General features: G+C 41.8%; 1 protein-coding gene across 1 annotated transcript; it reads right to left on the reverse strand.

The window, feature by feature from the left end:
* Positions 1 to 1,055: 1,055 nt before the first annotated feature.
* si:ch211-112c15.8 (tumor necrosis factor receptor superfamily member 1A) lies at positions 1,056 to 15,657 on the reverse strand. The gene is made up of 10 exons (XM_036532431.1): positions 15,638 to 15,657; positions 11,790 to 12,006; positions 10,826 to 10,963; positions 10,474 to 10,593; positions 10,104 to 10,188; positions 9,098 to 9,216; positions 7,066 to 7,284; positions 6,527 to 6,564; positions 6,198 to 6,342; positions 1,056 to 2,688 (listed from the first exon to the last, which is right to left on the reverse strand). The coding sequence occupies exons 2-10, from the start codon at positions 11,878 to 11,880 to the stop codon at positions 2,357 to 2,359; spliced, it is 1,287 nt and encodes a 428-aa protein (XP_036388324.1). The 5' UTR covers positions 11,881 to 12,006; positions 15,638 to 15,657; the 3' UTR covers positions 1,056 to 2,356.
* Between the last annotated feature and the right edge of the window lie 331 nt (positions 15,658 to 15,988).

Here is a 15,988-nt window from a genome sequence, read left to right on the forward strand (position 1 = left end):
CAGCGTTTCTCAAACCCCCCCGCCCCTTGGCACTGTCCTGCATATCTTCTATCTATCCTTGCTGCTTGATTAAATCAGGTGTGCTCAGCTAATCAAAAGTGGCACTGATGAGTTCAGTCAGGTAGGTAGAGCAAGGATAGACAGGACAGTGGGCCGCCAGGAGTAGGATTGAGAAATGCTGGCTCAGTGTGCTGTGGTTCAAGTCTTTGTATGTTCAGTTATGACATAAATCCATCTCATAATGTCGGTGCTTCACCTTGACTTCCATTAAACCAGACTACAGCATAAGGGCTTGTAATTTATATAGTAATTTATATATTTTTTTTTGGCCAAAGTCCTAAGGGCATGAAATAATTAAATGATGGAAGTCCCAATGAAGTATCACTTGTGATGTGTACTAATGTCAGAGATGTTGACTAGATGTCTGTAAAAATATCAGGATTCGTAGGATCTGTATAAAACCCTGCAGTCAGCCACTCATTGTCTTCTAGCCAGAGCTACTCAAACTAATATTTTTAATATACCATCGCTACTTTGTTTATAATACTCAAACGCAATAAAGAATATACCAAATACATGCCACATCTCACTTTTTCAAGCATTCATTAATTTTTTAATGGGAAATAAAACAAGATTTCAAGCACAAATTACACAGATATTTGAAATTATAACTGTAAAGTAAACCATTGATACAGTATTTGTTAAGAGATCAGGCCTAAGCACACTTAAGATGTGCTGATTATCTGTAGTTTTTGTGGAAATACATACTGACATTTAAGGTCAATACCAAAAACAAGACATTTAAATGCTGCCTAGAAATGTCTGTGCTTAACAGGACTCCATATTAAGCATACTTTAAATGTGTTTTGAGCTACATACACTCAGTGCATGTTCATTTACACAGTTGTAAACATTGACACAAATCCTTAAAAACTTTAAAAAACCTTAAAAAAAAGCAATGATGTTTTAGTTTATTGGACCTTTGTGTCTACAGTACCTGACTTTTCTGATTCAGAAAGAAAATAAAGAGAACACTTCCATGAATGTGTCTGAGGCTGACAGCTTTTCAACTTCCTGTCAGGGCCGTCATCACTTCCTGTGGTCTTAATTAGCTGTGTTTGCTGAGCAGATAGGTGTGCTTTGCACTGATGAGGCAGATAAGAGAACGTGTCGGTTATTAGCTTCCTTAAGGTCCGAGGGAGGTCGCGACCCGAAAAATGTCTTACTTGGTGTCAAAAAACAAACAGCATCCTTATTTGTAAACCAACATGCATACTCACATTGTACAACACAGTGTGTGCTTGTGACTCCCAATCCACACTTGTGAATTAAAATAAATAATAAAGAAATTAAAAATTCATTTACATTTCAGTAGCGTGCAAAGCTCATTTTGTGCCAGCAGATGGCACGCACACAAGCACTGTTTTAATACAGAATTTTCGATAAAAGAAAAAAACCCATTCTGCAAAGCTTGCTTTATAAATCTCGTTTTTATAAAACTTTTATAAAACACTACCCACATGACTCAGGGTGAGCTAAACGATTGCCTAGATAGTTGATGTTATGCCTAATCAGTCATAAATTAGAGTTGTGCCGTACACAGTTGAAGCTTCAAAAGTATGCATCTGTGACTTACAAATATTGTTGCCACCATTTAGACGTCTCAGTCTTATACACTGTTTGCTGGGTCTATTGCGTAATGTCACTAACTGGGGGGGGCAACATGGGGGTGTGGAGTTTCAGTCAGCGAACCCAGGGGCCTCCCGTCCAGGCTGACATAGAAGGTCAGGACTTTTGCTGTGGTTTTGCAGGCCGTTTGTTCAGGAAGTACCTAAGCAGAGGGGGGGGGCAATTCTGGTGTGTGCTGACAGCCCGCCCCACTTTACCCTTAACTGGCAGCATGTGAAATGAAGCACCTTCTTTTAACCGCGCAGATTCCTCAAAACTCAAAAGAGTATTGTTTACTCCAGTCCCGCCCTTAGTCGCAATGTCAAAATGCAACAAAGGTTTCGCGTTCATATGAGAGTGTCCTCTGCGCTCACTTCGGACCTGAGACCTGTCCTAGGGCAGACTGGAGTCTCCGACTCTCTTTCAGGGAGCAGACAGAGAGATCTGAGAACAGTAAGTTCTGGGTTTCCTGAGAAGTTCTGTCTGTCTGTGCAAAGCATCCAGTTTCCTCCTTCACTCCCTTCACTCCATGTGCCATGTCCGATGGCCCTGACCAGACGGCACGTCAAACTCTACTAATGTAGTCCTTTCAGGTTTCTCCAGAGGTCCGACTCTGCACAAGTCGCGCCTCAGCAGCAGTTTTTTTAGGGCAAGGGGCAGGTGTCACTTTGCAGAGCAGAAGCTGAATTCAGCCGGCCTCTTCCTGCGCAGTCTTGGCAGCCTGCTGCAGCTGCTCCAGCTTGTCCCGCAGCTCCTTGGCGCAGCCGGACAGGTCCATGCTGTGCAGGGCGGAGTAGACGTTCTCCAGTCCCACGTCACCCCTCTGGCTCCACAGACGCAGCATCTGGTACTGCTGCTCCAGGTAGCAGGGCCCGGCCTCCAGCTCGACCCGCTCCATCTGCCCGTCCGGCACCGCCAGCAGCCGGAGGAACTCCTTCCAGCGCCGCACGGGCACCTCCCCGATGATGGCGTACAGCACCGTCGCGGGCCAGCTGCCTGTCTGCGAGTCCTCCCTGAACACTGCACAGAGGAACAGAGGAGCCAGAAATTACTCAACACCGACACACCAACACTGACACCGACACCGACATCATTCACTGAGGAACACGCCTCAGATTAATTAAAGATTCTTTTCTGAATGGTGACCAGTAAAATTCTGTCTGGCAGATGTGATTATGCCAGGTTACATAGATAGACAGAGACACATATACGGCCAAGTTTGCTTCCCAGAGAGATTTCCAGAGAGCACCCATTCGATTACTTGGAACCATTTGACCGCCTCTGTTGCATCTATTGCCTACTTCCAAGTGCCGTACCAAGAATATGAAATGAGTGCACTGCAATGTTGCAATACCATGGTTAAAACTTTATCGGCAGCTGAGCAATCTTAATGTTGAATGTCATGTGATATGACAGACAGACACAGACAAATAGACAAAATGGGACAGATTTGTTTGATCAAGTCAAAGTCAAAGACAGAGCTGCATTCTGATCTAAGATGTCGGCAATATAAGGAAATTACTCCTTTTTATTTGATTTTTTTAAAATTACTGCACATATACTCTCCTCATCATGTGCCAGTGTTATTAGCAGTATAAGTTTATTCAGTATTACTCCAACCTTAGACCTGGAGGTTCTTTGCTCTTAACTGAGCTGGAAAGAGTACTGATCTTGGTTTGGCACTTCATCAGCATGTGCCGATAGTTCTTGAGTGAAGGAATTGTGTCCAGTGACTTGTTTTTGTGAAAGACACAAGTAACAAACTTAGCAAATTAAGCAGAGTGGTAACGCTGATTAGCATGCTACTTAATTAAGGAATCAAAATTGGATAGTTGTTTAATTCATTGTTTTAAGGACAACAAAGACTAACTGAGCGACCAACGTAATCAATAGGTTTCACTGACATATTACTCTGAATGGACTTGCAAAAAGTCTTTTCCTGAATCTGCTTCCAAGTATGAAGAATGAAAACACTCCGCAAGGAAGTGAACCCGCTTTTTGGCTTTGCTCTTCAACACATCGTTTTAAAAATACACTGGGAAAATACTTGAAAAATGTTGATTTTATTCACAACAAACGTATCTGTGCCATATAAAAGGAAATATGTGGGTGCGTTTAGGTAACTATTTACAGCATGTCACATTGAAATGCCGACAAGCTTTTTATACATGCAATTCAACTGATAAATAAACCGAAGGTTAACTATGCTGAATTAGTTAGCTTGGTGAATAAGATGTTAAATAATCAAAAAGGTAATCAAAATAACTGGAAAACTAGTTTATTAAAACTAAAATTAAAAAACAGTAGCCTACTCAAAAATTGCAATTATGTTAAAAAGTAATTTACGCAATTAAGAAAACAGTTTTGCCACCAAAATGAACAAAACGATGTCCCAGCTTTTGCTGAATGGAAATGAATTTTTTTTCCACATTAAGCCCATTTTTGCAAAGTCAGCCTTTTTCTCCATCAGCAATGACCGTAAATGTCTCCCACAACAAAAAGAGAAGTGGTTTTGTCTGTTATTTTTTTTTTTTCTACTCTCTTTGCTCTCAAATTTAGTGTTGACCTCGTTTCAAGGTGTTCGTTTTTCCAACTGAATTCTTCCTCACTCCACACACCACTATGAGTATGTGCGTTTATCACAGAAAATAACTTTTTTTTCCCCTCACAAAGTACCCGAACCCAACCTAAAAAGCTATTGTAATTCTGGACTGTAAAACCAGCTCAGGTACAGTGAAGCCTTCTGGTCTGTGTTCAACCCATACAAATTTACAGTTGGCTCAGGATGGCTCCATTTTGAGATTCATTCACTGATCCTTTCCCTCAAGTTTTGAACGACCAGTAATGTAGCTGCTACCTGTACCCTCTCTGATACAATAAAGTGTTATGGCATTCTAACCCAAAGTATATCATGAATCTTCTCATGGCTCAAGGGGGATGTTCCACACGACATGCTGTGAGGTGATTTCAACAGAAGTCACAGTACACCTCCAACCCACGCCATTCTCTACACACCAAGAAGACCTCTGGCCACCACAGAGCTCCACTGAAGGCTGTTAGGAATCAATCTTTCATTTACCAGGCTGCACTACTCTGTCACATTTTGCCATGTCAGAGAGCTGGTACATATTTTGAAATCCCAGCTCAAGGACCTGCTTAGGCTAGTGTCTGACTCCTGCTCGTAAAGTGTATTCAGATGCTACAGGGAATAAACATGTTAAGTAAATCTATTTTGTATTGCACTGCATTCTGTTAATTGAGACTACTGCCACAACATTGTTCAAGGGACATATATAATCAAAAACCTTCACAATAAACTCACTATCATACTGACCTCTTGTCATACTTCTCAATAACTACTCTTAGCATAGTGATGCACTTATTTGGAAGTTGCTCTAGGTAAGAGCATCTGCTAAATGACGTAATGTAATATAAACAACTTTAACATTATGTTATTGGCATTTAGCAGACGCTCTTAAACAAAGGTTACAAGTTTTACACGTTACTGATTTATATAGCTGGATATTCACTGAGGTAATTCTGCGTTAAGTTTCTTAGCCAAGGGTACAACAGCGGTGCCCCAGCAGAGAATTGAGCCGGCAACCTTTCGTTTACGAATCCTGCTCTTTACCTCGATGCTACACTACCACCTCGATTATACTCTCTCATTAGCCAAAAAGCACTTCTGATGACACACATCTTTCTTTAAACACAGAAAATAAAGATCGAGCTGATGAGCAGCTCAGGCAAAGCACGTTAATCATGCACAGAGTGCTCCCAGGATCGGCACTGGGAAAGTCTTACAGTTTACTGCTATTAATAGCCCCGTTACCAAAGCACGGGCATTCCTTTGACTCAGTTGAATTCGACATAATGCCAGAGCACGAAGCCCTGACCACCGTGTGAAACATTTCAGGAGTCAAGAAGAGGCCATTCTTTGATATCAGATCGAGGGCTTCCTCTGAAGTGTCGCCTTTGAGTGTCCACCTCCACGTACGCCCCTGCGCCGCCACCGACAGATAAGGGAAAAGAGTAAACTGGTCGAAAGTGAACACGACAGGACAACAGCAAGCCGCAGACGTCACCATGTTTTTTTATAACACGGAGCGAAACTCTCACCCAGCCACCAACACAAAACCCTGTAGCCCATTTCTTAGTCACATGTAAATCACCAAGTCGAGATCAGATCAGTCGGCAGCAAAAACAAGCAGGAAACACTGAGGCCCGGTTTCAGCCGAAACATTGTTCCTTTTGCCCTTTGAACTTTGATTATAACACTCTAGCACACTCTGTACCCCACGTTTTTTTTTTTTTCAGTAACCAGCCTCTGAACCCACAACTTTGCGCAAGACATCAAACTTCCAGTAACACACCCTTAGCTACACGCTTCTTAAAGTGAGTTATGGAAAACACGTCTGTCAGATGAATACTTAACGTCTAATAAACACTAAATTAAGGTACCATACACAAAAAAGGGTCCGAATTCCAAAAAACTCTAATAAAGGAACACATTTTTTTAAAAACCTTACCTTTAGGTTCAGTTTTAAGCAGGGGCGTGGCAAGTCTGCAGCTGTAATTGTTTTGAAAACATGGGGGGGGCATGGTCATGAGCATCGGAACTGAGGGGTCTTGGGAGGGTGCCAGCTTTGGGATTGTTGGATAGTTTTTTGACACCTGCAATGCAGAAAAAATTCTACTAACATCATGCGAATCACTGAGGACCCGTAAGAAAATAAAGCTGGACTTCTGAAGAAATGTGAACTATGAAAACATGGAAAAACACATACACATCTTAAATATATGTAAGAAATTCAAGTCATACTGTGCATCAGGAAGTATATTAATTAAGACTACGCACCTCTACTACTGGGGGGTTGTGGCTGTCACAAGGCAGATCTGTTCAAATCAAGCATAAAAATTATTATTTAGACATCTCTGTCCTTCAGTGTTTCAGAACATTGCATGATTGTTCACGGATTATGTTGGCTTTTATGTGAGAATGAATATAATATAATTCACCTTCAGTGTCATAGTACAGGTTAACTAACATTCTCTCTCAAGTTACATTCATTTTGAACAAAACAATCACACCAGAGAGACGTGACTGTCAGAGTGATTGGGCCATGTGACGTGTGTGGGACAGCAGTGGGGTATAGTGGTAAGAAGAAAGGCTCATAACCAAGTGGTTGCTGGTTAGATTCCCCACTAGGACACTGCTGTTGTAACCTTTGGGCAAGGTACTTAGCCCATAATTGCCTCAGTAAATATCTGGCCGTATAAGTGGATAAAACTGTAACCTACTGTATGCAAGTTGCTCTGTATAAGTCTGTATAAGAGTATCTGCTAAATGACAGTGATGTAATGTGATGTGTGACTTCAGCAGTAAGCAGTGTTTACCAGGATGGGTGGTGTGTGCTTTGTCTAGCACAGTGTCTCTGGGCTGGTAAAGCTGGTGGGGCTGATTGGCGTTTTTTTCCAGGGTCCAGGGCAAGAGGAAAAACCCTCGTGCTCGTTGAGCACAGAAGCACAGGGCGATGGCCAGTGAGCACCCTAACAGCAGTGTCAACAGCAGGGAGAGGAGGACGACAATGTATCGGGGATGGTTCAGGGTACTGCCTGCTCCCAAACAAAGACACAAACAGATTAGGACAATGGGAGTCTCCAGCCACCTTCCACCAGACTCAAAATCCAACTCCTGGGGTCCTAACATCTTAACTCCCCTTCCTTGTTAAGTAACACTTAAATCTTCCTTTTTTTTGTAAATTACAGTAGGGTGTTATTAAATATCTTTTTGAAATATTTTATCATAGGTATTCATAATGGCACCAGTCATTATACCACTGTGTGACGGACTGACAGGTGGTTAGACATGGCCTGTCATTTTCTGCATGTACTGTTCATGTGGCCTTATATACTTTTGTACATTTTCTTTACAATTAGGTCTGTATAAGAGCATCTGCCACAACTTCTTTTGATTAGACATTAATGCCCCACTCATTTACACTGAGACCTATCATTTATAAATGTTGTATAAATGTTTTTTTATTATCCATCCATGCATTAATTGGAGGTGAAATCTATTTTATTATCCACTTGCCATGAGGGGGAGGTGATCCAGCATAGACACTCGGCTCATGTTAACAAAGGGAGGTAGTGGATCTGGCAGCAATTGGATTGAATAGGGCTTCAGAAGTGAAGCCTATAGCGACTTCGCTTCCTGTCTGACGACTGACCAGGTCAGATGCTGATATCAGCACATGCCGTGGCTCTCACTCCTCAATAGGTTTCGCCAGTTACTATCTGTACATTCACAGCGCAGATAACAGGGGTGAATCCAACGGCAAAAGGATGATAATGGCAATGGCTCAAATTCTGACATAGCTCGAAATCAAATTACCAAGTGATTGATATTAAGACTGGCTAGAATGTAAATTAGATTTTTCAAAAACAAAACGTCAGTGGAATTTTTATTTGCTTTACTCGTTCACTGAAAAAGTGCTGTATAAAACCATAAAATTATGTAAAATTATTAGACCTGATTCGTTCTTCCTCTTGGTCAGTTTTCATTCCAGTTGTGACAATACTCACCGATATAACATAGGTAAATGAAATTTTCCTATATCATTTTGATATCATTGACAAACATAACCATGGTATCTGATGCATTCCACATCACTGATGAGCTCATTTAAATTCCTGAAGATGGACACACACTCTCGAGAAGTAGTGCTTGTAGTATGCCAGCATCTGTACTCTACTATGTAACGCTAATAGTCAGGAAATAAATAAAAATGTCTAAAAGCCAGCTTGTTAGCTAGCTTGCTCACTGTCTAGCTAGGGAATCCAGCAGCACTGTGTGGATAATATTAGGAAAGGTAAGATAAGCTTTCATTGGTGGTCTCATGTAATCAGTAGGCTATAACTTATCACAGTCTGTTTTCTTATTTTATGCAGATTTTAGCCAAGTAGAGTTCAGCCAGTTAGGGATCTTTTCATAAAAGCAATATGGTGCACAAACCCATGGTATATCTCAAGTATTGGCACAGATAGGGATTTAACACATGAAGAAAGGAAAGACAACTTTCTCAATCATGTTTTTATCTGCACTATTTCTCAGGTGAATATCATTTCAAAAGTATGCCTAGCCTCTTTTGATTGGTCAACGATGTGTTGCATTTAGTGCAATATGAGGTTAGAGACAGCTGGAGCAAAGAACTCCAGAATGGGGAGTCATGGATTTGAATTTTTTATGGGCCACTGTCATGTCCTTAAGCACGGTGTTTTTTCTCAGTTGTACCAGTCAAAAAAAAAAGTTGCACAGCTGCGAACATAGGCTAAAGCATACATGTGTATACTTCCCAAGTGCTGGCAGCTGCCTTGGACAAGAGGCCCTATTCAGCAAATAAGGTACAGTACCCAGATACAGTACCTGGTACAGTAGTTCCGGTTTTCTCGGTTGTAGTGGTTGTTGTGGTGTTAGGGGTCATGACGATTGTAGTAGGACAGAGATACTGACAGGCTTCTCTCCATCCCTTGGAACAGTCTGCCCTGAAAAGATAAAACGGAAGCAAAAGAAGCACATGGTTAGTACCGGCATCAGACTGGCACGCAGACTCACCATCCACAACCTCCAGCCTGTGTCTCTGAAATACCCCCAGCGAAGGAGCGTGGCATTGCACTGAGCGTTGCCACAGCCTGCATTAAGGTGGGCCAACCTGATTTGGCTTATCGTTTCATTAATTCATTTTTAAAAGGGTATTACATTGTAAAACTGGTGTAAAACTGCTGCATTACATTGGAAAACTGGTGGGGGATGCCCCATGTTGCCCTCCCTGCACTGTGCCCACATGCATCAACTTGCATGTTCACCAACGTCCTGTTGAATGAGGAGCTGAATGAGTCCCTCGTCTTTATGGCTGGAGGGGGTGTAAGGGCTGCATGTCCAAGCAGCACGAGTTCTAACTTCATCACAACGTGGGCGTTTTTGAAGGGAAGAGCTCAGTAGAAACTGCAGAGGTGTCTCGCATGACAGGAAATTCTGATAGTGTCTTATCATGTTACACTTTGAAAGAAAGGAAATCCACAACCCAATAACCTAAATGCATATAATTAGCGATTCGACGGATGTCACTAAGGCATTAAACTAATAGCTGTATATTCTGGTTTGTTTGTTTTTTTGCTGGGAAAGGGGAGGCAAACTGTTTTGTGTGCATCCAGCATAACACTGTGAGACTACACTTATGCTTTATTCTTTCATTCAACCCGATGGCATGCTGTCAGACCATTTTAAAGTGTTATATATTATTTTTATATTTAAATTATAAATTAACATGAAAAATCTAGACGTGTGACTCTGTTGGAGCCCTCTGACTCTCAGCGAACAGGCAAATTACACATACGGTGCAGACCCGCTGTAGTTAACATGGATTTATTACTTTCCACACGGCTTGCACATCTTCTGCTGGTCTCCATTTTGGCCAAAATTACAGGGTCCACAATGGATGCCCGGGTCTGTGGAACCTGAAAAGAAATTCAGACACAGGAAGTACAGCATAGTAAGACTCAGTAACCCGCTCGGTTTGGGCTGGTGAAATGCTTGACCTCTCGGAGGAATGAGGACCAGAGGTAAGAAGGAAAGGAGGAACTGAAGCAGGGACCTATACAATCCTCTAGCACATTGACCTGTTTCCTTTACAGCCTATGAGGTTGTTGGCATTTCCCCATCAGTGAAATCCCACATCTGTGAAAACAAAGAGCCGTGCTTTGTCTTGCAGTTATGACACTCGCGCTTACACTTATACTTACAGCATTCGGTGCACTTTACACAATTAAATGTGTTTCCAAAGTACACTTTGTAGTATCCTTTTTCACAGCCGCACACAGTGTCCTGATCAGGTTTACAGTGGGACTCCTCTTTCTCGTTTGCTGCGGACACAGGACATGCATCAGAACTTGTCTATAACTGTCCCTCGAACACAAACAGCCACTGTTTCACACAATTACATCCATCTTTTACACTTCACACTCTTCCTCCTGATTTTCATCTGTTAATTTTCAACGGGTTCTGAAAACTCCAGTGCTAGTCCACCCCCCCCCACTCCCAGCAGCAGTCTCTGCCCGTATCACACTATGATTGATTGTGTGAAGATGTGAATACCTTGCTCATTGCACTGTCTGCACACCCTACACTTTGGTGTGGTGTTGTCTATCTCGGTGAAAAAGTTGTCATCACAGGGAGAACACCGGATTTCCGTGCCCGCACACCCTTCTTGAGAGGATGATTTTTTGCGATAACCTGTAGGAAACAGCAAGGCAGCAAGACATGACCTCAGATCAGAAATTTCAGTTCTGTTCAGTTCAGTTCTAGTGATAATCTTTCCACCTGAATAATACCACCGGTAACAACATGGCATAAGATGGCAGTGTGATGGAATGGATGAAGTACTTGGCTTGTAACCACACATTTGTGTTTGTTTTGTATCCTTTGGGGATGCGCTCAGCCTGAATCACTTATAAAGTAAATATCTTGCAATATAAATGGATCAAAAATAACTTTTAGAATGTGATTTGCCCTGGATAACGAATTCTGAAAAGAAAATTAAGGATGTATCTTTTAAACACCCATGCCCACGCTATATTTTCAAATTTTCTACAGATCAGAAATGTCCTTTGCAGGACATGTTGCAGAACAATATACATCTAGTGACTTGCATACATGTACGTCAGTCAGGCTCTCTAAATGTCAGTAGATCCAGTAACAAAATTACTAGGGTGACAGCATTAATAAGCATGACAGTATACATGGTCAGTATATGACTGGTTTGACTGGCTTGTGCTAGCCTTATCTGGCCCTGCCTAAACCGACATCCCATCACCAGCATCAAGACTGCAATCTCAGCAGAGAGAGTTAGGACTTCTGCACGAGAGAGACAGAAGGTCATGTTCCCTGGACCCTGCTGTGTGTGAGTCAATGGCAGCTCAAGCAGATCTGGCTGCTTGCGTAGTGATCTGCTGTTGAGCAGGATCAGGTTCTACGTTCGTCTGAGTCACTGTGGGCAGCCTTTGAGGTCATATCCTGTTGTACCAGCCTGTCTCTGGCAGGACAGAGCCCCACTGCTCACCTGGAGGACACTTCTGGCAGCACTTGTTGGGGTCCTTCCGCAGGTCATCTGCATTGCAGCTCCTGTTTGCTCTGGCACCTTGCACCTCCATTTGCCTGCGACTCCGCAGCAGCCCTGACACACTTGAGTATCTTCCTTGGCCTGCCAGGAGGGGGCGATGTGTGCCAGGGGGGAGGTTCCCGTGAGCAGCGAGAGAGGTCCACGTCAGAGGCAAAAGCTGTCAAAAAGTCAGATAATGTCTTAATGTCACTTTAGGTCTCGTGCAGACAGAAGACGTCAGTGGTTAAAGTGTCAGGGTCCTACAGTGTCGTAGCAACAGCCAACAGAGATGAAAGCAAGGTGCCAACACCTCTGTCTTTCCAGTAATATGCAATCACACCTCTGTCTTATGTGAGATCAGAAGCAACACCTCTATCCCACAGCAGCGTAGCACAGTGGTAAGGAGGCCGACTTGTAGTAAAAAGGTTGCCAGTTCAATTCCCCGCTGGGGCACTGCTGCTGTACCTTTTGTCAAGGTCCATAACCCAGAACTACCTCAGTAAATATCCAGCTGTATAAATGGATAACATGTAAAAATTGTAGCATATGTAAGTCACTCTGGATAAGAGTGGTGGCTAAATGCCAGTAACGCAATGTATCGATAATACCTACAGTGAGAGGCTATAGCTCTCTCCTATCTTTAACGGGTTCGAACTTTATTCAGTCTGTGATCAGAGGCTTCACCTTCTGATCTTTCTATGCCACTCTTTCATCCTCTATGTGATCAAAGGCCTCTATCCTACCTGTCATCAGCAACTACACCATTGCCCTATATGCGCTTGACTCAATATTTGAACTACAAACATGAATTCTACTGTCTTTCTCTCTAGCAACAAGCCAGGGAGTCCATCAAGTAAGCATCAATAAAAAGATTCCAATAAGATAAAACCAACCCAAATATTTACCAATGTATGGTGAAACATCAAGGATGATTTCATATGTTTTGATTCCATTATTGTTTTAACTTATACACAAGCCATTAAAGTTTCTAGCTGTCATTTACATCGTTGGCTTCTTAAATTTTTTTTTAAAGATTTTAGTGACTTGCAGATTGCCTCAAGGGGATTACTTATGATCAAACAAGACCTTAGCTGGCTCACAATCCATTTACAGCCTACAACTGGACGTCCCGCCAAAGTTTTGCATACAATTATACAAAAATTCATCAAAGAATGCCGCGTGAATATTAGGGTTTTTATCTGAAAGCTGAAACTAACCTGTTTTAGCAAGGTCTGCACAACAAGGGGAAAAAAACTTCTGTGTCCGGCTACACAATAATGTACAGGACATCGTATACAACCAGATAAACAGCCTGGGCAGCATGCAGTCCAGGTTACGTTTCTACACGGCATCGTTTACAGCCGTGTTTCCCAACCCTGCTCCTGGAGGCACACTGTCCTGCATATCTTCTATGTATCCTTCCTGCTTGACTAAATCAGGTGTGCTCAGCTAATCAAAAGTGCCACTGATGAGTTCAGTCAGGTAGGTAGAGCAGGGATAGATAGAAGATATGCAGGACGGTGTGCCTTCAGGAGCAGGGTTGGGAAACGCTGGTTTACAGCACCCCTTGGAGTTCAGAGTTTGCCCTGATCGTGCCTTTGTGCCACTTGGCTGTCGAGACTCTCCCATCATTGCCTCAGTTTTCAGCTTTAAGGCCAAGTACCAACGGAAGCCAGGATTTCCAACAAATACGTGAGAACCAGTGACGCCAGCAGGCCAAGGCTACTCCGATCAGATGGAAACTATCTATAACTATATATATATACTAACTTTAATTTAAGAGTACCATTTAATTCAATTGGAAAAGGGAAATGAGAAGCAATACATCAGTGAGAGGTAGTTTCCAGAGAAATGACCCATTAAGGTGTGAACCACAGCAGAACAACTGGAGTTTCTCAGCAATGACTCACCGCATGCATACTCAGAAGCGCACGCACAGAGTGATCCGTAATGTTTCTCAGAGCTTAAGAGTACAAAGTGTCTTTGAGGGATCATGAAGAGCTAAGCACTTTCTTGAAATGTATTCAGTCAAAATTAAAACCCTCTGGAAGATCATTCTTTACTAAATTCATGAAGTGCACGATATTGCATCAAAACCAATGACATACTTTACACCAGGTGGCACCAATACCTGTGTTTTTACACTGTACCTACATAAGACGACTGTGTACATACATATAATCATTGCCAGACAAGTCTAATTACAAAAAGTGTTTAAAATTTGTACTGCTCAACTACATTTATCTGTCAAGTAGTACTGAGTAGTTGCATGTATTTAAAGTGGAACAGTTTTACATTTTTACCCTTATCCAAAGCTACTTGCATAGCTTACAAATCACTGCCGGATATTTACTGAAGCAATTTCACTTATCAAAGTAGTAAGCTTTGGATTACAAGCCTAGCTCCTTACCACTATGAGATGCTTCTGCCATCCCAGTCTCTGGGACCAACTCACTTTTTGCGTCCAAGGTCAAAAAAGACGTGAAAGGCAACAATCAAAATGTTCTCAACAGCATACACTAAAATAGCACACACATGGAAACCCAAAACAATGGACTTTCAATGGATTTTCATTGCTTATTAATTCATTAAGTTCAAATGTGCATTGCTCTCCGATGTAGGCCATGTTCGGAATACTGATATATTCGTTAATGTGCATTCTGTGTCCGCGTTACGCGCAAAAGTAAGGGGGAAAAGTAACAATTTACTTGTGTGTATAACAGGCTAACAGTAAAGTGCAATTTAACATTTTTTAAATTACATTAAAAATTTGATTCAGTGCTGGACATCGCACACCGCACAAAAATCTTCCATTTTGAGCTGGCACTCCGCCCCACGTTTTACTTAGTCATTTTCTAATGACTAACATTAATGTACTTTAAAGAAAAAACAGGAGTAATGTCGGTACAGACGCTTGACGTTCACCAGCCCTCGATCGGTTTCACACACCGCAAGCATGCACAACCAGGAAATGTTATACTGTAATTGCTTTCGGTGTGCTTCCTAGATAACACCGTAGCCAGTTCGATATCTCCACAGGATATACAACATTAGTGGCACAAGTTTAACGACACACCTCTACGCAGCCGCTGGCTGAGATTTCTGCCACATTATTTAAGTCGATTCTAAAATGTACACTGTCGAAATATTTAGCAACAAGGCCCAATGTCTGAGCACACCGTAGAATTTACTCGCACCTCTTGTGTATCTCTTCCGGACGGAAACTGGTCACCACATGACTGGCAGCATACCAGTAAACACCTGTTCAAGACAATTTCCCTTAAAGACGAGTATCAAACTTTACACCCGACGCTACACCTAACTTCTTTCACGGGCCCCAAGCTCAAAAGGGCATACTGGCACACGCATCGAGGTGCATTGCCCCCCACATATCCACATCATCAGCTTTAATGAAGTGAAACTAGCGTCACTGAATCATGGCAATGAAGAACGCATGTTCTAGAACTGCATCTGTTAAACAGACGGCTTCCTTCCTTCGTTTTTTTTATGTATATGTATGTAACATATCCAATGCCAACCCACTTCATGGTTACGGAATATATATTTCCAAACTTCGATACAACTTCTGAACAACTAAAATAAAGAAAAAAAACATATTGCATAAACATATTGCAAATCCACCGAAAGCAGTTTAACAATTCGTAAATTGTAGCATATGACAAGTTCGTTCTATAGATGAGAAACCGAAAGTTTACATTTTGTAAACTCGAATGTAAAACAACATATAACATGTATTTTAACAATATTATTAATAATAACCAGAGGGAAAGTAACAGTGCAATACATACCCACAAAAAAATCCAGCTTGAGAATTCTAGTTTTTAATATTTTTAACAAATTGTGATACCTGTATGTCCTACCATTTGAAATATACTATATAAATAATGCAATAAATGTTTAAGTTCATAAGTATAATTGATTTTAAAAGTGATTCTGTGTTGCGCTGAAGTCCAGTTCTTCAACCCAGAATTTTTTTAGTCAATATTAACACCACCTGCTACTGTGGGTAACTGTCTGTGGGAAGTGCCGTAAACGGTCTAAATAACACAACTCTGATGAGAGGAAATACGTCTTTGGAAACCTTTAACAGGGAGGGAGTGAAACAACAAAAAAAAAATCTTCACAGACAATCCTTTTAT

Source organism: Megalops cyprinoides, chromosome 7 (genome assembly GCF_013368585.1).
Source record: "Megalops cyprinoides isolate fMegCyp1 chromosome 7, fMegCyp1.pri, whole genome shotgun sequence".
In the NCBI taxonomy this organism is placed as follows: domain Eukaryota; kingdom Metazoa; phylum Chordata; class Actinopteri; order Elopiformes; family Megalopidae; genus Megalops; species Megalops cyprinoides.

Excerpts from the sequence above, each read along its gene's own strand:
- si:ch211-112c15.8 (XM_036532431.1), bottom strand. The coding sequence starts at position 11,880 with ATGGAGGTGCAAGGTGCCAGAGCAAACAGGAGCTGCAATGCAGATGAC. Across the intron at positions 10,964-11,789 it reads CTGCCAGAAGTGTCCTCCAG|GTTATCGCAAAAAATCATCC; the intron begins GTGAGCAGTGGG and ends TGTTTCCTACAG. Across the intron at positions 6,343-6,526 it reads ACAACCCCCCAGTAGTAGAG|GTGTCAAAAAACTATCCAAC; the intron begins GTGCGTAGTCTT and ends TCTGCATTGCAG.